Genomic DNA, 21,937 nt, shown 5'->3' with positions numbered 1-21,937 from the left:
AGTTCTCGACTTTAAGAGTTAATTCGTTCCTAGCGCGTGCTCGTAAAGCAGGAATTTATTTCCCATAGATATAGGATTAAAAATAGGATTTATGTTCTCAACAATGAAATTAGTTAGCTAATTAGTTTGTTTAAACAATGATTGATTTATCGAAAGAAATGCAAACGTAGCCTGTAAAATCAAGCAAATTATAATAATAGAGAAATTATTTACATCTTACAAATGTTAAAGAATGTTTATTCTTCATCATCATCGACTAAATGCACACTTGTTGAACACTCATTATTGGCTCGACATTCGTTGGTTTGTTGCACAAGGAGTCGTCTTCAGAAATGTTTCAAGAGGCATTTATTTCCAGGATAATCTTCTCTTTTAATTATAAATTTCACGATTGCATGCATAAGCATTTTTTAACGGCACACACAAATTGTAACTAACACGATTCGCGTGGAGTAACAAGTTTACGAAGCTTAAAAAAAAAGGGGAATGAAGAGAAGATTCTGAAAATTTATTTATGTTTTTTATACGATTGAAGATTCTAGTAAAGGGGAAGCACATTTCACCATTATAACGTGAAAATCACACAATTCCAGCTGTCGGTATTTTCTCAAATGCAAGATCGAGTTTACTACCCATTTATAATTGCTTGCAGTAACAGAAAAGCCCAATAAACGGTAAGGTGCAAATAGTATTTATTGTTTTATGGTCGTGAAAAATGCTTTAGAAAAATATCACTAAGGCGTTTAGAATTGATTCTTATAACGGAACATATGATAAAGATGAAAGTGTTGTGCATTTTAATGATTTGAATTGGTAACTAATACAATTTACAAACCATGCTCACAACCTTTTATATGGCCTTAAGGTCATGCTCGTGCCCTTAAAATGACATTTTAGAGAGACAATTAGCTTAGTTATACAACGAAAATTTCAACTTCTGAGATCTTGAAACGAATTACCAAAAAGCAATGTGTTATTGGGTTCATATTACGATATTTTGACAATACGATGGTGTCTCTGGAACTGATTAATATCGTAAAGCAGGGTACACTGTATAGTATATCTACGCACGTGGTTTGGAATGCAGTATTTATGAATGTTTAACATTCATTTGTTCATATTTTCGATTTTGTTGATAGTTGGGGGGGGGGAACTTGTAAAGCGAGAACTGCCTGTACTTTGCATTTGTCAATGTTACACTTCAGTTGCCACTTCTTAGCCCATCTGCCTAACATTTCTATATCCTGTTTCAGTAGCATACTGTCATTAACAACCCTGCCAACCTACCTTTGTATCATCTGAAAACTTGTACATTAAACCTGATATACCTTCATCAATATCATTGATAAATACCCAAAACAACAATGGGTCCAGCACCGAACCCTGGGGGAATCCACAAATAACATTAGTACATGTAGTGTAGTGTCCATTTATTACCACTCTCTGCCTTCTCTCCCACTACACCATCCCTTTATTGATTGCAGCAACTTGCCCTCGATGCCATACCACTCCAATTTGTAAAGCAGTCGATGACTTTCATCAACCGGTGAAATACAACCACTTTGCTTATTGGAGGCTTGAAGTGGTGAAACCCATGTTTAGTCTCTAGAGCAAAGTTTCCGGCATCCCCCCCTCTCCTCATACTTCTCCTTCAACCCATGCACGGTACTAAGTACTATAGGTTTTTGAGACCTTTCGTGTTTGGGATTTACATTAAAAAAGTCTTCCACGTACAACAGTGTCAAAAGCTTTCCTGAAATCCAAGTATATAATATCAAAATTATTTTTTGCATCCAGTTTCTTTGTGACCACATCATAGTATCCAATCAAATTGGCCAGACGAGACTCCCGCTTAACAAATCCATTTTGTGTCTGAACTATTAATGCAGACAGACTTGTCTAGGTGATCCTGCATCACTTCTTTAACCAGTGACTGCATTATTATCCTCAGAATAGAAGTTAAACTAATAGGCTTATAATTATTTGTGTCCCTCTTCGAACCCTCCTTGTGAATTGGGTATACATTTGCACATCCTCCCCTAAATCTAAGGATACTCTTATAATTATGGCTAATGGTTCGCTAACTTCCCACACTGCTTCCTTCAATACAACTGGATAGATTCCAGCTGCCCCAGGATGCCTTTTTTATGTTTAACTTTAACAATTTCTCCTCCACTTTGCTCTCCATTATTACAAAATTATTCAGCTCCCTGTTAGAGTTCAGTAAACTTCTGTTCTCCCCTTCCTTACAGAATTCTTAATGTGTGAATGTAGATGCAAAATATTCATTCAGTTTGTCAGCTATCTGAGCAGTATCATCAACAGTTGAACTACCAACATCAAGTGGACCAATCTAATTCATCCCCTTCCTTCTATAGTTTACATAAGTAAAGATGTCTTTGTTGTTTTTCTTTGCATCCTCTGCCAAGGATTTCTCATAATCAGCCTTCGCTTGCCTAATCTCCTTTGTGACTTGATTACAGACTAGCTAATATCTGCCATAGGCTTCTGTGTCACTTGATGATTTTGCATCCCATACATTTTTCTTCTCTGCCACAAGCCTCATTAGTTCCTCTGACGCCGACCGGGCTAGCCGAGTGGGTAAAGTACCTGCCCGGCAACCCAAAGGTCGCGGGTTCGATTCCCGCCTCGGGCTTGGATCAAAGTACTGCAAAAACCTTGGGAGGTGCAATATGGCCACAGAAGCCGATTCGCCAACAACTACCAAATCAAAAAAAAAAAAAAAGTTCATCTGACATCCATTTAGGTCTAAATCTTGAACAGTATTTCTTAGTTTGTATAAAAAGCCTAGTATCTTCTAAGATTAATTCCTTGAAGGCTCCCCATTTAGAATTCACTGTTTTAAACATCAGCAGTTGATCCCACTGTATAGAATTTAAAAACATCCTGAGACCACTGTCACCGTTATGGAAACAAAAACCCTTCCCTTTACTCTTGATGGTAGTTACATCTTTAAGTAAATCCCACGTCAGTACACTGTGATCAGTGTCACCTAGTGGTTCCTTTATCTGCAAATTTTTAATGCATGAATGATCACTGCTGATAATCAGATCAACGGTAATACTCCGTCTGGTTGACCCTCGAATATGTTGCTATAGAAAATACTCCTCCAATAAATTCACAAATGTATTGCTAGTGTGCGAGTGACCAACCCCCCAGTTTCAGTCAATATCTCCAAAGTTAAAATCCCCCCATTACAAGACATTCTGATTTACTGGCCCACTATTTCCATGTACAATTGTTTGTTGTACTTAGAGTCTTTAGGCCTATAATGCACTCCTCTCATTTTCCCTTTCCCAGTGTTTATGCCACATCAGACTGACTCAACATTGCACTGTCCATCTATGTCAACTGGGTGCACTTCCTTAGATTTTGTTTCTTAACTAACAGCATAACCCCTCCTCCTTTCGTACCCTCTCTATCCTTTCTTACACATTGTACTACCCAAATTCCAATTCAGCACTGCTTATATCTGTGTGACATCATGTTTCTGATATCCCAACAATATCTGCCTTTGATGGCTTGATCAGCACTTCAGATTCATCAAATTTATTTATGTACATGTATATTTATTTACGTACATCATTTATTTATGTACACGCAAGTATACAAGAACAGGTTCATGTATGCAAGTATACATGCACCTGCTCTTACTCTTAGTTACCCTAACACAGCCCTTGTATTTACTTGTTCCATGATGACTCCCAGCAGCTCTTGAAATTCCCAGCCAACTGCTCTCTAGGCTGCTGCTTATTACAATAGAAGCAGTGCAAGAATGTCTTTCACATCTCCCTTTGGCTACTCTTAATCTTTTAGTATGTGAATCCCCCCCCCCAAGCCAGCAGTTTTCCGATCCACCTAACACTTCTTGATAGCATAAGCAAATATTCTTGCATCTTTTATATTTAAGTGTATCCCATCCCTGTAGAAGCAGTCTCTCCTGTTAGCAAGCACAGATCATGCTGGAAAAAAAATTCTATCCCATGTGCCTTGCACAATCTCTCCAGTGCCGAATTGATTGACAAGGCTCTCATCACATACTCTCTCCTATCGTGTCTGGGCAGAATTGCAGACACTTTCACGTTCAACCCTAACTCAACTTTTGTTCAACATTGACCTGTACTTTTTGAGTAAATCTGCAGATACTCTTACTTTTAATGTTATTAGTGCCAACGTGTATAATGATATCACCTTTTGTGCCCTTAAAAGATGTCGGCTCTACAACATCATCAACTTTTGTCCCGGGCAGACATACCCCGGTCCTTTTTGCAATAATGTATTCCCCATATCCCTAACAATAGTCACAATAACTAGCTCCTGTGCAACCAGTGCACTCTGCCTTGGAGATTGCCACTGTGTTATCTGATGCACAGGATTAAGGCCTGGCATTGAGTTGAGCAGCTTAGAGATTATTGGGTCCTTCAGATTAATTTCTTTAAGATCATCTATCCTACACCTCAAACTCTCATAGATGCCCATTAGAATGCTGAGTTGGCACCTAATTTCTTCACAGTCTCTGCACCTAGCATGGTTAAAGACGTCCTCCTTGGCTTAATCATGTCCTCTTCTCAACAGATCCGCAAACATTTCACATTTTGCACATTTTTTTAGACTAATGTGTTGGAGAATCGCTCCCTTCTGCTCTCCCCTGAGCCACAGTACTACATTGCTTTGCTGCTCTAGTCTGGATCATGATTCCGTTTAAGTACAATTTAATTAATAATGAAATTTAATAAGATTAATAAATTTTTAATTGATAATACGATACTAAGCTAACAGATTTCTAATACAATGCAATGTATTTCGCTATCTAGTTTTACGTTAAATCTTACACAATCAAATTTGGGATATAAGTTATGCTATTCATAACTTTGTGCCATTGTTATATGATCATATAACATGGCACAAAGTTATGAACGTTAAAATCTGTGGACAGTAGGTATTATATTTCAAGATCGCTATCTACATTCAAAATAAACCAAGCAGCTTGACTTGGAAATAAAGCTATTTATAGAAAATAATTTATTATAACAATTAAGTCAATAAAATGGCTAAATATAAGTAAAAATTTAGTTTGCCAGAGCTGCAAAATCTTGTCTAACCCGTCCAATTATATTGTAAATCTTGTAGTTTAAGAACCTGTAGGAGCATAAATTCAAATTGAGGAAAGACAGTTGTAGAATGGATGTGCAAAAATTTTCCTTTAGCCAGCAGGTAGTTTATTGTTGGAACAAACTTCCATCTGTCACCAGAATTTATGTAATTAACTTTAATTTTTATGACTTAATTTAAGTGACTATAACTGACTTTATTTATGTAGTTATAATTTTTTATGAAGAAGGAATAAAGTGCAGTGAATTGTTTTCTTTATAATTCACACACATGCAGGGCTGCATTTACGTTTTTGGAGGCGAACAGACAAATATTCATTTCAGTTATTTAGCTTCACTTTATATTGATGAGCTAAAAAAAAGCCCTGGCGACGGGTTTTTTTTATGGGGGGGGGGACGGTGATCCAAAAAAGTTTGAGAAGCACTGGGCTAGACGAACAACATAACCCACACTAAGCAAACGTGAACATACACTAACATGAACATACACTAACATATGCTATCTGGCTTTGACAGTACTGTCTTACTTCACAAGAGATCCAAATGCGGAGTTCTGCGAAAGCACCGGTGCCGCTCATCAAAAAACGCTATGTCACACTATGTCTAATAGGTATCTTAGAATGATCTGCTGCAGTTATCAAAGCACTGCATTGCGCAGATTAGATTAGTTTCTACTTAGATCATAAGGTCAAGAGAGGATCAACGCTTGCAAAATCTAAGCTAATTGATTTAGCAAAATTTAGATTCCTAAAAGCGAAGTTGAATCTCAATGAATCATTCTTTCAAGAGGTTTACAAAGATAGATGGAAAGCGGTACTGAACGATAATTCCGAGGATTTGAACAGTTTCCCTAGTTTTAAAACGGCTACAATTACTGAGTAGCTCTAAGAACTGAAATAAACTTTTTCTAGAAAATGACGGCTGTAGTTGTTTAGTAGACCTTCCAAGTCTGCTTCATTCATGCTAGCAGACACTTGAAAATTCCGTCCAAAATCAGCTGTACATTCGGGAAATTTGGCTGTACTTCTGATAACCCAAACTTGATCATAGGGAAGCAAGTATGAAACCAAATTTTATATTTGCTCAGCTTGAAATTTAATTTCTCTAAAGTTGCATATTGCCACTGTCGATACGTTTCTCTTAGGATGTTCGCAATATCTTGCAAAGTTCGTACCCATTTTAGTTGATGACTGCAGAGTGGCTGTTGTAATATTGCCACTGAACAGCCTGATCTTCCAAATTAGTCTGATGTCGGCGTCTTTGTTAAATGAGTGAAGCGAGTTTGATCCAGGAAATTTTTTTTTTTTTTTTTCTTTTCCGATAACTTTATTATATTAAGTTATCGGAAATACGGGATAAATTATTTATCCAGCTGTTTATTGGGTTGCGAATAGCACGATATTTTCGCATCTTTCATTTGGAACTGGGAGCAAAATGATTTTGTAATTACTGAGCGAAGAGTAGGAGAAATTGTTGAAATAATTAAACCTTAGAAAAGTACATGGGATGGATGAGATCTATCCAGTTATATTGTATGAGACAGAAGGATGAATGAAAGGAAGCAAGCAAACCCTTAGCCATAATTATAAGAGCATACTTGAACTCAGGGAAAGTCCCCACGGACTGGATATGTGAAAATGTGTACCCAATTCACAATGGGTACATATCCGTAATTACTCCTGTCAAAGGGCGACGCGAGTAATTACGGACCTGTTAGTTTAACTTCTGTTCCGGAAAAATAATAGAATCACTGGTTAAAAAAAATTGCAACACCATCTGGACAAGACTGGAGTAATAATTCAGACACAGCATCGGTTTGTTAAGGAAAAGTTTTGTCTAACAAATTTGATTGGATACTATGATGAGGTTACAAAGGAACTGGGTGCAGAAAATAATTTTGATATCATATACTTGGATTTCAGGAAAACCTTTGATACTCTTGCGTATGGAAGACTAGTGTATAAATTGAAGCAGTGTAGTATTAAGGGCAAGTTGCTACAATGGATAAAAGGGTGGTCGAGTGGGAGAAGACAGAGGGTGGTAATCAATGAACGCTGCTCTTCATGGACTAATGTTATTAGTGGAGTCCCATAGGGTTCGGTGTTAGGCCCACTGTTGTTTTTTATTTATCAATGATATTTACGAAGTTATATTACGAAGGTACATTAACCCCCCTGACAACAAAGGTCAGGGTGGTTAATGACAATATGCTACTGCAGCAGGATCTACAAAAGTGGAACTGATGGGCTGAGAAGTGGAAACTGAAGTTTAACATTGGCAAATGTAAAATACTGCATATGGATAGACGTAACCTGAGAGAAGCGTACCAACCGCGTGGTTCTACTATTAGGGTGGTAGATAGTGAAAAAGACCTGGGAGTAATTGTGCAAGCAGATATGAAGTTTTCTAAGCTGTGAAGACAGGCTGTCAGAACAGGTCATGGGGCATTGTCAATGATATACAGGAATTTCGTTGGTAGGGAAAAGATGATTATCCCCTTGTATAACCAACGGTTAGGCTACACCTTGAGTACTACGTACAGGTCTGGAGACCTCATTGTAGAAAGGCCCTAGAGTTGTTTGAGCAAGTACGTAGATGGGCTACAAGAGTGGTGAGACGAAGGGATCGTCTTACCAATAAAGACTTAAGTTCTGCAAATTGCAATGTCTGAAGACTTGGCAAATTCCTCAATGATGATGGGATTCTTCTTGCGGAGATTACGAACCTTAATTGCTTTTGAATAAACTGAAATTGAGGAAAGACAGTTGTCCGGAAATTTGCTTTTAACCAGTGGGTAGTTGCTTGCTGGAAGAAAATTCGATCTGTCATTGGGGAAGTTGATAGCTTAAATTAATTCAATCAGGAACTGAACAAACTTTTAGAGGGAATGATTGTGTGAATTTTTTTTTTTTTTTTTTTATGGCTGATGCTACATAAGCTTGCCTTCTTGCAAGGCCATGCCGAGCCATTGTAGTATCTTTGGCAAGAATTTAAAATTGTGCCCTACTGTTAATGATGGTAATGTTGACAATTATTTATTCTTTTTTGGCGTTCCTTTCAGCTTTTAACCTGAGTCAACAGAATGGTTCACCTCATCCTCGACACGGCTCTGCTTTCTTCCGTCATATGCCTCTACTACAGTTCTGATAACCGCAGCTAACAACTGTAACCGCAAATACTTCCTAATCTCTTCGATTTTGCCAGGGCATTTGACTCACTCTGGTGGCCAAGTGTCCTCGGCAGACTCCGGGAGGCAAATATCTCCAATAACCTGTACCACTGTATCAAAACCTACCTATCTGATAGAAGGATCTCAGTATGTGCTCCCTACTCTCAACTTACTCGGCCTATCTTCCGGGGGGTGCCCACAAGGTTCAATCCTGGGGCCACTCCTTTGGAATCTGGTGATGGACGGCTTCCTCAATCAGAATCTCAATGGGGCAGATGCACAAGCATTTGCAGACCACCTCGTCCTGATGCCGGAAGCGGACAGCCGGGCACAACTGGAAGCCACTGCAAACCGGGCAATTGACTCCCTGCAAACGTGGGCGAAACAGAACCACCTCACAATATCAGCAACCAAGACATCCTCAATACTCCTCAAGGGTTTTCTCGACACAAGAAGGCCACCACAAATCAAAATAGAAGGAACCACGATTAAAATAACTACAGAACTAAAATACCTCGGAATCGTATTGGATAAAAACTTATCCTTTACCCCACATCTCATCTATCTCCAGAGAAAGATCAGGAACTACTCAGCCCTCATGGCAAGAGTCACACGAAAAGATTGGAGACTACGGAAACTGACCCTGTCTCTCTTTTAGAAGGCTTTTTTCATCCCTGCCGTCTCATACGCTGCAGGGATTTGGTACTAGAAAGCAACCATGGCTGTGAACAAAAGGAAATTAGGATCAATACAGCGTCGCATCTTTCTGACCATCTCAAGAGCATGCTGCACTGTCAGCTCTCATGCACTGCAGGCCCTGGCAGGATCACTCCCCCTGGACCTGGAAATTGTCCGCTGCGGCATGCTCTTTCAACTGTCCAGAGGTAAAAATGTATCCTGCATCGGCTTCACTACCGATCCAGCCAACAACAGCAACATAGAGAAAAAACGTCTTGTCAACCATCTCCGGCAAACCTGGCAGTCCCGATGGGTAGAATCAACTAAAGGCGCCATAACCCGGAAATTTATCCCGGACGTTACCGAAGTCTACCCCCACCAGCAGGCCTGGTTCTCACCGGGGCTTTACACCACCTTCCTTCTAACGGGACATGGTTTCTTTAATGCCAAACTTTCGACCTTCGATGTCAAATGACCTAATTGAAATGCATAAGCCAAATGATTGAGTAGAGTTGATGCTGATGGCATTTTTACCCCTTCTTAGATACATTTAAATTTGTTAAGCAACGTTTCAAAATTGGATGTGCGCAAATTGGAATTCAGCCAAAGATTAATCAACTATTGCAATAAACTTCAAGAAAATGTTATGAAGGTGGGTAATTCGAATAAATTTAAAGTAAGCTTTGATAAGTGTTGTTGGCTGATGCTGGATAAACTTTGCTTATCACATTGTCAATATTAATGCTAATGTACCTATAAAAATTCCACATTATTTTGATCGAAAGTTAGCTATAACTGCTTTAGCCACTACAGGAGTCCACCCTAGTGTGTGCATGTTTGTTTGTGTGTATGTGTTTAGCATCGTAGCAACTACTGCTGTGAAAAGTATTTTCTATCTGTAATTATATGTATTTGTTAGTTGGTCGGTGAATGAAACACCCAAGTTTCAAGAAGAAAAACCATGCAACTCTTGCACCAGACCGGCGAGTTGGCCTGATGACTTTGGCGTGAACGAACACAAGCACTATTTGTATTAAGGCATCCACACCATGCAGAGAAATTATTATTATTTTTTTTTTCCATATGGTGCAAAAGTAAAAAGTAATAATAAAAACTATAAAGGAAATGATTATAATCAAAGCTGAATGTAAATAACACTAAATTAACAAAACTCAAAAAATGATGATAAAACTTACCATTAGGAAATACAGCACATTTATATCTTTGGTATTTTTCTCAGTTTGCTTTTTGGTCGGAAATCGCTAGTATCGGACTATTTAAAAAAAAAAAAAAAAAAACCGGAAAAGCTGGCAATGATGAGGTTATGCATGTGATTTTCATTGTCGAGAAGTCGAGTAGAATGTTTGAAGAGGGCGCTATTGCCTGTGAAGATGGCGGAAGAAACTGTTTTAACCACGCTTGATGTTCAAAATATGAAGGTAATGTGTTCTGATAGTCTCACGTAGTGTTCGTATACGTGTAGTTTGACGTCCTCTGTAAAGGTGCTAATTGAGTTTAATTTCCCTTCAGATATTATATTGGTTATTCTCATTTATTTACCAAGATGTTGTGTAAGATATTGTTAGTGAAGCGTGTTATGTGAAAATACTTTTATTCCCACTAATCTATGAAGTTGGTTCTTATGAAATGCATCTAGAGGTTTATCCTGCATACGTATTACAAGTAATCATTTTAAAAATTCTTTGACGAACAAAAGGAGACGGACAGATTCGTGTTCAAACCCATGGTTATTAAGCCCACTTTCATGTTGGTAGGAAATGAGCATCGTTTAGACAAATATTTGTGATATTAAGATTAACCCCAGGAGCTCACATCTGGTGAGTATGGGCTTGGCACACTCAGGGTCCTGAGCTGGATATCATCATTCTTCCCTTTCTTGGTGATTCCCTTCTACTTCTAACTCTCTCAGGGTAATTCAGAAATTTTTTTTTTTGTTTCGTGCAGCATTGGCTAATAATAATCGCTTTTGTTATGAGAAGTATGGTGTTCAGCCGCAACAATAGTAAATCTTAATTTTACTTTTTATTTTCTAGAAATTTTATTACGTTTTTGTGTGTATATATATATATATATATATATGTACACTTATGTATATATATGTATACTTATGTATATATATATATATATATATATATATATGTGTGTGTGTATACTTATGTATATATATGTATGTATGTATATATGCACGGATAATGTTTAATTAGCCATCATGGCATAAAACAATGACATTAATGATGAACAAAGACGAATTAAACCACAATAGAATGATAATACAAAAGAATAATAATAGGTACTCTGTTCGTACCCATGCATTGCTAAAACAGCTACTGGGACAACAGAAAAAGCTAGAAAGAAATTAAATAAAACTACTATAATAGAATATTAAAAATAAAATGCGAATTGAACCATCATAATACAAAAGAATAATTGTACATATATATATATATATGTACACTTTTATACACCGCAGTGTTATTTCATTTTGGTCACTTTTTCACTTATCTTTATTTTAATCTCCAGTCCATTTCTTCCTCTTTTTCTTTTTTTTTTTTTTTTTTTTATTATTACTCCAAAACAGCCGAAGCCTTACAGAGGAGGCATATGACACAGTAGCAATACAGTAATAATTCTATTTACAATCTGTACACAATTTCAGGTCTCAATATACAATATCAAATATACAAGGTCAATTTACAACATGTACAATGCATATCATACGTTACAAGCGATTTGCATTTGAGCAAAGCTATGGTGACAGAGCATTTTGTTGTTTTCGTTTCTTGTTAATTCACATGAAGTAGTTGCATTGATTGATTTGTGTTATTATTCTTATTGTTATCCCTATTTTTTATTATTTTTTTTTATAATTGTTATTTCTTATCTTTGTTCATTGAAAAAAAATTTTTTTTTTTAAAGCTAAGTATACCTATCTTTATAGTATTATTATTGTTATTATTATTAAATTAGTCATTTATTTTCATTCTCTAGTAGCTTGATTGTAAAACCTTTTGTAACTCTTTTTTGATATTAATGTTTTCATTTAGAATATCAATGTTGGATTCATTTAGCAGTTTTGCAGTTCTGTTGAAGTAATGGAATTTAAGTTGATGAGTTCTGAATGGCTCTTGTGCCAGCATATTTTGTCTTCTCAAGGCTCTTGGAGGACAGCTGAAGTTGATGAGGTAGAGCAGCTCGGGAGCATCCAACTTTCCAGCAACGAGATGCATTAGGAATTTGCAGTCTGCCGCAGCTCTTCTTTGGTAGAGTGGTACCATCCCAAAGTGAATGCACCATTCATTGTAGGATTTTGTGTTCAATTCCAACCTAGATTTGTACACCAGGAATCTGACTATGGATTTATGAATACGTTCCAGTTGTTTTATAAGAATTTTGGTGTCAGGATTCCAGATGGAAGGCTGCCGTAGCCTAGTGGTTAGGCGCGCGGGTGCATAAGTACACGTGCCTTGAGTGACCGGGGTTCAAGCCCGTGACCACTGAATACGGTGCTGTTTCTTGTATTCTGTCTATCTTGTGAACTCCTCTGACCGTTTGGTCGTCCCGGAGTATAAACAGAAAATTTATTTTATTTATTTATTTATTATTTGTGAGGCATATTCTAGAGTTGGGTTGATTATCATTATGCAAGCTGTTTTTACGAGCTGTACGTTGGTGAAATCGAAGCAGATTCTTTTAAGCAGTCCAAGGGATTTGGAGGCCTTAGCTGTAGTTTTATTTACATGTGTGTTGAAGTTTCCCTTGTCAGAAAACCATACTCCCAAATCTGAAACCTCATGTATTCTCAATAGCTCATGATTATTAGCTTTATAGGGATAATTAATCTCGTGTTTTTTGTGATAGTCTGCAACAGACATGGTGCAGCATTTGTTTAAGTTTAGTGTTAGACCATTGTTTATGATCCATTGGGTGATGGTGTCTAGTCCATTTTCCAGTGATTCACAGTCTTGTGTTGTTTTGATGGTTTTGTATATTTTCAAGTCATCTGCGTTTTAATACATTTATGTATAAAACCGCTTATATACATTTTTCTTGATAAATATTTTCACTATTCTAATTTTGAACTTACAGGTCTACACTCTTCATCACTTTGATGTCAACATGTTGCATACAATCTTGTATGTCGTTAATATATACAGCAAAGAGTAGTGGCCCCAGAGGAGAACCCTGTGGAACTCCCCTTTGTATATGGAAAGTGGAGGAGTATCTTCCTTCAAAATGAACTCTGCTTTACCTGTTGTCAAGGAAGTTAGACATAAGTGATAAGACATTACTTGATAAACCTATGTGCTTTAATTTGAGGCAAAGCAACTTGTGTGGTACCAAGTCAAAGACTTTCTGTAGGTCCAGGTATATAATGTCTATCTGATTGTTATTATCAAGGCTAAGTTTAATGTCATGTTCTATGGAGAGTAGGTTAGTCACTGTTGATCAGCCCATTAGGAAGCCATGATGAATGTGGCTGAATTTATTTTTCATGAAGGAGCAGAGTTGAGAGTCAAGTAGGTTCTCAATGATCTTGCTTAGGGGGTTTGTGTATTCTTTTCATTCCATATATCACTACCAGTGTATACCATATTTTCATTAGACTTAAACCAATTAAATCTACTTTGTGTTCTACTAACAATATTATATATTGTATAATATACAATATATAATATTGTATAATATACAATATATAATATTGTATATTATACAATATATAATACACATTAATACACATTATGGTTGTAGGGTTCGTTTTGTTAATGCAGTGTCCCTGATCCATAAGCTATATTACTATTTTACTATTATTATCCTTTTCATACAGGCACTTCCCCACCCTATATTAATTAGCTTCTTAGTACCATTATTCGTTACTATTATCCTAAGCTTTGTCCAGGCTGTGCTCACGCCACCTAAAACCGCTTATATACATTTTTCTTGATAAATATTTTCACTATTCCCATTCCTACTTTTGAACTTACGGGTCTACACTCTTCATCACTTTCACCCCTCATTCACTCTTCATTTCTTTTTTATAATTTATATATTTTAGACTTTATATATTGTTGTAATCTTTTATATAGAGCCATAAAATAATGAATACATGCTACATGGGTAGAGTAGTATAAATTTGACCCTGGGGACACATGCTCTGTACTGTACCCCACAACATGTCTTACACACACAGAACAGAGCACAGCAGCATCTAATGCTTCTAACTTGGATAAATATGGGATCTATGACTTTAAATACAACACATGTAATAATAAACTATGTTTAACTTGTCCTCGCATGCACCCGCAACATGTAACAAATGACGCTAAAAAACCTACCTTTTGTAAATCCAGTAATGTTATATACCTAATAACATGCAATACTTGTAATATAAAATATATTGGACAAACAAGTAATAAACTACACCTGAGACTGAATCTACATAGATCAGACATCAACAACTACAAATATAGACATAGTAATAATATAGAACAAGAAATAGGATATATGCACTTTCAAACACATAGCTTCACCAATATATACATATCCATACTAGCGCACATCAATAACACCGACATTAGACCTAAACAAGAACTATTTATGTTAAAATTAAAAACCTTATACCTATATGGGCTCAACAATAAATTCAACCATAAAATTATTACTAATAACATAGCAGACTGTTGTATATATGACAAATTCAATATAATTAAATTCCACAGCAAACCACACAAATGTTCTAAAAAATCTAAGAATACTAACGGTAAACATAAGCCGCTTTTAGGCAATTTTGATACAACCCTTAAAGACTGGGACAAAGACAACATAGATGTACAATATATACATAACTTACTTTTCAGCACTAAACACAGTATAATGAAAGCACTGCACAAGTTCATACACACATTCAACTTCAAGTCCAAACATCTCTTTCATATAATAGGCGATATCTGTAAATTCAATCTAAAAAACCCACACAATATAACTGTTACAAAAGAATCTATCATAATCTTAAATTTCCATAACAAAATAATGGATAACATCAACATTAATAAATATATAAATCATCATAATGACCTGCTTCCTAACAATAGCCAATGCAACATAAAAGTTAGATATAAATATAAGAAACCCTTTGGAATATTAGCCTGCAACTACAAATCCACAGCAACTAATTTAATATCCTATAATACAGACATTAACGACTGCATATGCAAACAACGTAACATGCAACAATATATTGATCCTGACCATGGGCACATCATCACAGGAAATTTAAACATCGTTGCAGACCCAACGCTCAGATATATACTAGCACAAGGATTCAAATTCAGACCATGTACCAAAATAAATCTAACTGCATTCAATAAACAGCTATATCAAGACCTAATAAACTACTGCTTTCAACTAGCATATAAACATAGTACACCCATAGAGGCATACCACATGTGGATTAGCTATACCTTCAACCTATTAAAACATAAATATGCATCACTAACTTCAAATATATACAGCCAGTACAAAATCAACTACTATAACTTAGCTAAACTAAAACAAAAACTACTAGATATATGCAAAGACTTTATCATTACACCTGTGGATAAAGCTTCAAACAATTATGCCTTTATTTGCAAAACTTTTTATGCACACACCTTGAGAACTGAACTTAACTCTCCAGCAACACATACAAACCAATATCCAGTGCCTGCAATATTATTACAAAGAAACTCATAGCTTTCAACAAAAAATTAAAACTGAACATTAACAATCACAACTTACCATATATATATATTTCATTCCAAAATTCCACAAAAAAACCATAGGATTCAGATTTATAACGTCCTGCAAAAATAGTTATGTTTTGCCCACAAACCGGGCAAAACACTTGAGCAGCTACTGCAACCACTATTAAACATTATAGAAAATAGCAGAATCATAGGCAACAACCTACCAGTATTAAATTTTTTACAGAATAATAATGTTACCAATATACAAACCTTTGACTTCCACAGCTTATTTACAAGCATAAACCAAACTAAAAACAGTACTCAAAGATATTTATGTTAAATATAGAGAGAATATAACCTGCAATACCAATTACTGGAACAACCTACTGAACCTGTGTATATCTAATAACTTTGTATACGACAGTAAAACAGTATATCAGCAAACTAACGGAACACCCATGGGAAGGCCTACTTCATGTATTATAGTTAACCTATATCTATACTGGTCTGAAAACTCATTTCCACAGAACCTTAACTTCTACAGATATATAGATGATCTCATAGAAGTAAAAGTAAATTGCAGCCATTATCAACCCACTGCAGGATGGAAGCCTCCTCAACAATTCATGCTGAGGGAAAATGGACCATAATCTACCGTATTCAGCAGTCAGGGGCTTGAACCCTGGTCTACTCAAAGAGCGTGTGCCACTGCACTCCCGCTCCTGACCACTCGGCTATGGAGGCCTTCATATTAACTACCCTAATTTCATCACAGATTATGGACACTTATACCCCAATGAATTCATACTAGAAAAAACAAACAACAACGATACTACAGCCCATTTACTAGATCTAGATATTACATTAATAAACAACAAAGCTGCCATCAACCTATACAACAAACGTGACACATTCAACTTTAATATAGTCAACCTCACACAGTGGAACTCCAATATTTCTAGAGGAGTACATGCCAACGTTATACTTGCACAAATCATAAGAATAGCTACAATTTGCAGCAATAAGGAAACAACTATCGATAACATCCAGATACTATACAATAAACTAATTAACAACCATTTTCCTAAATCATATCTTTGCTACCACTTCTGTAAAGCCCTTAACATCTTAAAGCAGAAAAAACTATGGGACATCAAATTAAACAGCATAATCTTTAATTAATAACTAAACCCATACACACCAAGTATGTATATAGTGTATATACAATACACTAGGCCTCTGTGGTGTCTTCCAGTCTAGAAAACTTGTACCCACCAACTGGCCTAACACAGTGTATTAAACATGTATACAGGCATACCTCGAATAACGAATAGGATGCGTTCCACAAAATTACTTCGTTAAGCGAAACTTCGTTTTCAGAGGTAAAAATACTATGGCCAGAATAGGGATACGTTCCTACGTAAAGAAAATGAAAAGCTTTTTTTTTCGAACAAAGAAAAGTTTTATTAAATAAACAGTCAACTTAGATACAAAGTGAAATCACATTTTAAAATATGAGTCTAAAGTTGATTGTTTATGCTCTTTTTCTCTTTCATTTAACAATTGCCTATACGGAGTTATTGCATTTAACACTGATCGCTTAAAAAATAACACTTCTTTCTAAATCAGGATCATTTTCACTAAAAAAATTTAAAACGTTTTCAATGTCATTTAAGCACCTTTTTAAATCTTTGGTTGTTAACACGTTTTCGGCAGGAACTTCTTTAACTTCGTCTTCATTATCTTTGTCTTCGTTGCTAACAAGGTTTCTAAATCTTCCACTGAAAAACCATCATCTTCTGCATTCAATAAATTTCTAACATCCTCTTCATCGACATTTTCGAAACCTATTGATTGAGCCATCTGGATAACTTCATTTATAATTTCTTGGATGTTATTTTCTTCTTCTAGTACAACTTCTGGCCATATTTTGCGCCAAACTCCATTTAAGCATTTCTTAGTGCCTTCTTTTCAAGAACTATCAATATTTTCAATTGCGTTTTTAATGGTGTAGTTTTTCCAAAAAGTTTTAACTGTTTCCTCTTTATCCTGGCGCCTCCGTAGCCAGGTGGGAAGGAGTTCGTAGCACACGCTTCTTGATTAAACCGGGGTTCGAGCCCTTCACCACCAAATACGGAGGATGCGGAAAGGTCAGGGAATGACCACCGCATATCCCAGAGCAATATGGCCTTAGTTGCTAATGCTCCTTAAAAAAAAACCAAACAACAAACTCTTTATCCTCTAGTTCAGTTAAACTGCTTAATGCTCGACGCAGATAAGCTTTAAATGATGCTATTACTCCCTGATCCAATGGTGGAATCAGGGAAGTTGTGTTTGCTGGAAGAAACACAACTTTGACAGGAATGCATGTGTCCAACGTGTTAAGATCAGTAGGATGTCCCGGAGCATTGTCTAACAACAAAAGAGCTTTTCTTCAAAGTTGTTTTTTTTTTTTTGACAATACCGTTTTACTTCAGGACAAAAGTGGTTAACAAACCAATCAGTAAATAACTCCTTGGTAACCCACGCTCTCAGCCCATCTGCTCAACCTTGGAAAGGTTGAGCAGATGGGCTGAGAGGTGGCAAATGAAGTTTAACATTGACAAATGTTAAGTACTACGTATGGGAAACAGTAACCCCAGATCAACGTATCAACTCTGTGGTACTACGCTGACAATGGTAGAGAATGAAAAGGACCTGGGGGTAATTGTGCAGGCAGATATGAAGTTCTCTGAGCAGTGCAGATGAGCTGCAAGGGTAGCTCATGGTGTCTTGTCAATGATATACAGGAATTTTTCTAGCAGGGATAGGGATGTGATTATTCCCTTGTATAAGGCATTGGTCAGGCCACACCTTGAGTACTGTATACAGGTCTGGAGGCCTCATTTCAAGAAGGATGTAGAGCTACTGGAACGAGTACAGAGAAGGGCAACAAGATTAGTGAATGGAACAAAGGGTTGCTCTTATGAAGAAAGGCTTAAGTTTTGCAAATTACAGTCTGGAGACTAGGCATCGGCGAGGTGATCTGATAGAGGTGTATAAGGCTTTGAATGGCTTGAGCGTGCTCAATGCCGATGGGATTCTTCTCTTGCTCAGAATAATCACCTGAGAGGGCAAAATTTAAATTGAGGAAGGACGGATGTCGGATAGATGTGCTGAAATTTGCCTTTAGCCAGCGGGCAGTTGGTTTGTGGAATAGACTTCCATCACTTGTTGTTGAAGTTGATAGCCTAAACAAATTTAAGGCTCAGCTGGACAGGTATTTCGAACGAATGGAGGGGTGAAATGGGAGTAGTGGTTGTGTTTTTTTTTTTTTTTTTTCGGCTGATGCTGAATAAGCTTGCTTTCTTGCATCATATGCCTCTGCTAATGCTAATTTCTTGAATTGGTTTTAACACTTCCATGTTTCAGATAACTGTGTTTCTATCCTAGTCACTTAGAGAGGACCACCAAATACGGAGGATGCGGAAAGGTTAGGGAATGACCACCACATATCCCTGGAGCAATATGACCTTAGTTGCAAATGCTCCTAAAAACCAAATAACAACAACTTAGAGAGGATTATTTCCTATGAATTCTTTCAGAATCATTTGTAATTTCACCATTAGTCTTTCCCCTGGTGGGCTCTCATGAGATACCAGATAGGTTGGTCACAGAGGGTGGACATTTGTATTTGAGCTCTCTGATGGATTATATTCAAGAGGATTAATGGTGGTTTGTGTTAGGAGTTTAGTAGATACCTTTGTTTTTCCTTAATTTGTTTAATTATCTTGTAAATTTAATTACTGTGATTTTTATTATTTTAATTTTGGTAATTTTTTGAATTTATTTTCTGTAATATTTTGAATTTATTTTCTATAATATTTAGTGAATTTATTTTTTGTAATATTTTATGAACTTAATTCTTAACTTTTGTTTAGCTAATTCTGCTAAGTTGCTTTTTGGTTATTTTTTTAGCTTTAAATTATTAATATAAGTAGTAGATAAAGTTTTGGCAACCACTGTTTTTTTAACTTTGAAGTCAATTCTGCAATATTTTGTCAGTTTAATTCTTACCCATGTTGCCCAGACATAAGGGATAATGACGTTTACTGTCTATCTATCGTAGCCTAGTGGTCAGGCGCGCGGGTGCATAAGTACACGTGCCTTGAGTGACCGGGGTTCAAGCCCGTGACTGTTGAATACGGTGCTGTTTCTTGTATTCTGTCTATCTTGTGAACTCCTCTGATCATTTGATCGTCCCGGAGTATAAACAGAAAATTATTATTATTATTATTATTATATAATGTAAAGGGATGATGATGACTTTCACTGTCTATCTATATAATGTATTTAGGAAGAATCGGCAAGATAGAAGTTGAGGGGGCTTCTTATCAAAAGCAGCTTGAGTACAACAAAAGCTTTCCCAAATTCAGAAATTGTGCATATCAGCATAGAATCTGTGGTGTGGTGTGAGGTAGTTAACGCAAAGGTAAGGTCAAGTAATTCGAAGTAGTCTGAGTCTGTTATAGGCTAGTAGATTTTGAAGAGAGGGATGAGAGTCTACTTGCAGATGGAATGTGCAAGCAACTGTAAATGCTTATTATTATGGGCCGTACATTACTGTTTGGCACTTATTAATTAGAGCAAGGGTAAAAATTCAGATTAGGGTGCACCCTCCAGCCTGTCTGCGAGAAGAAGAAGAAGAAGAAGAAGGTGCCAGTGATTTACTGGTGGAGACTGCCCACTTACTGCTTTCCCCTCTTCACCTTGCCTGCAAGTTTCTGGGAGATATCATGTGACATCACAATATGTTGGAGCTGAAATGAAGAGAGTACTTGCAATTTTTTTAAACAACTAACAAAAATTAACACCACATATAACCACCACTGATTCTTCTTGCCCGTACCTTATTAGACAATTTCACATGCATTATCAGTGAGAATTGCTTATGCACGTCAACAGAAATGTTTTTTATATATTTTTTTGAAGGCTGCTGCCCCCAAACCCATCACCTTTGTGGCTGTACATTACATGATTTCACAAGCATTAACAATGAGAATTGCTCATGCATGTCTTTTTTGGAGGGCTGCCACTCCCAAGACTTGCTTTTATGGGGCTGCTGCCCCTACAGCACTGCTACTATAAAGAGAATCTGATACTCAAGCAGGAGAGAAACTCATCATGGTGGACAAAATTTTTAATAAACTAGATCAGTGGTTCTCAAAATTTTTTGTCAGTGGGCCATTATTAATGAAAATAAGACAATATAAATTGTGGGCAGGCCATATATTTGGTTAATGCTGTCTTATCACTGATATGTGTGTTGGAAAGAGAAGGGTTGCAGATGCATCGTATTATTGGTATTGTGATGATTGGGATTTTTGCAGAACCTACCAGTCAGTTGTTACTTTCTTATGACCAAATTCCCCCCCCCCCCTCCCCTGCACACACCGAATTCATCAGAAGTTTTACACGTGCCTTAAAATTCTTGAAAAGGGGTTTAGAACCGTGACGTAAACCTTGATAAAATTCAGAGAATCGGAAATAGAAAATAAACACACGATTGAGGCAATACGTGGAAGAAAAGTTCATAGAAAAAGGGCTGTGAGCTCTCCTGCAGTCCGTTATGGGGTGATCAAATTAAGTGCTAATCTAAACGAAACAGTGCAGATTGCCTGTACGCGTCCGTTACAGAGAATGTCCCGCTAGACAGAAGCTGAAAACACGTTAAAACCAATAGAGGTGAGTTGGGGAATTTGAAAATGTCCGTTGTAGAGAAATGTCCGTTAAAGAGAGGTGTTCGTTAGAAGTTTCACTGTATATATATATATATAATTTAAAAAAAAAAAAAAATATATATATATATATATATATATATATATATATAAAAAATTATTTTTATTGTCATGTGTAGAATGTAGTAGGAATATATCTATAATTTAATTAGTGCTAATAATGAAAATACCGTGTACCCTGGGAGCGATATATGTTGATTAAAGGGGGGAAGAAAGGAAAAGAAAAATGTAACGTTATAAACAGGAAGAAACAAAGTGAGAATTTTGTGAAAAAACAAGATGTAAATTTTGAAAAGAACGACCAAGGTAGATATAGTATTGCAGTATCTTTCATAATTTTTGTGTCTTCTTCAGAGGTCATCCACCCAAATTATGAAAAAGAACAGCAATACTCTTACTTCTGTTTCTGACATGTTCTGTATGTCAAAAAGCACGTGT

At 36.5% G+C, this 21,937-nt stretch overlaps 1 protein-coding gene across 4 annotated transcripts in view; it reads left to right on the top strand.

The window, feature by feature from the left end:
• The first annotated feature begins 10,332 nt into the window (after positions 1–10,332).
• The window catches only part of LOC150091076 (SAP domain-containing ribonucleoprotein), a 195,316-nt gene continuing 183,711 nt past the window's right edge, over positions 10,333–21,937 (top strand). For 3 of the 4 annotated variants that reach the window (XM_090381655.1, XM_090381642.1, XM_090381648.1), the window contains exon 1: positions 10,333–10,418. In XM_090381655.1, the coding sequence (XP_090237781.1) occupies positions 10,371–10,418 (48 nt within the window). In that variant the 5' untranslated portion in view covers positions 10,333–10,370. Of the gene's footprint in view, positions 10,482–21,937 lie in introns of all 4 variants that reach the window. The other variant, XM_090381663.1, reaches the window with a different exon arrangement.

Source organism: Mastigoproctus giganteus, chromosome 1 (assembly GCF_048544385.1).
Source record: "Mastigoproctus giganteus isolate SK-2022 chromosome 1, ASM4854438v1, whole genome shotgun sequence".
Classification (NCBI taxonomy): Eukaryota; Metazoa; Arthropoda; class Arachnida; order Uropygi; family Thelyphonidae; genus Mastigoproctus; species Mastigoproctus giganteus.
Note: the sequence above shows the minus strand (reverse complement) of the source record. Positions and strands in the feature narration are given on the sequence as shown.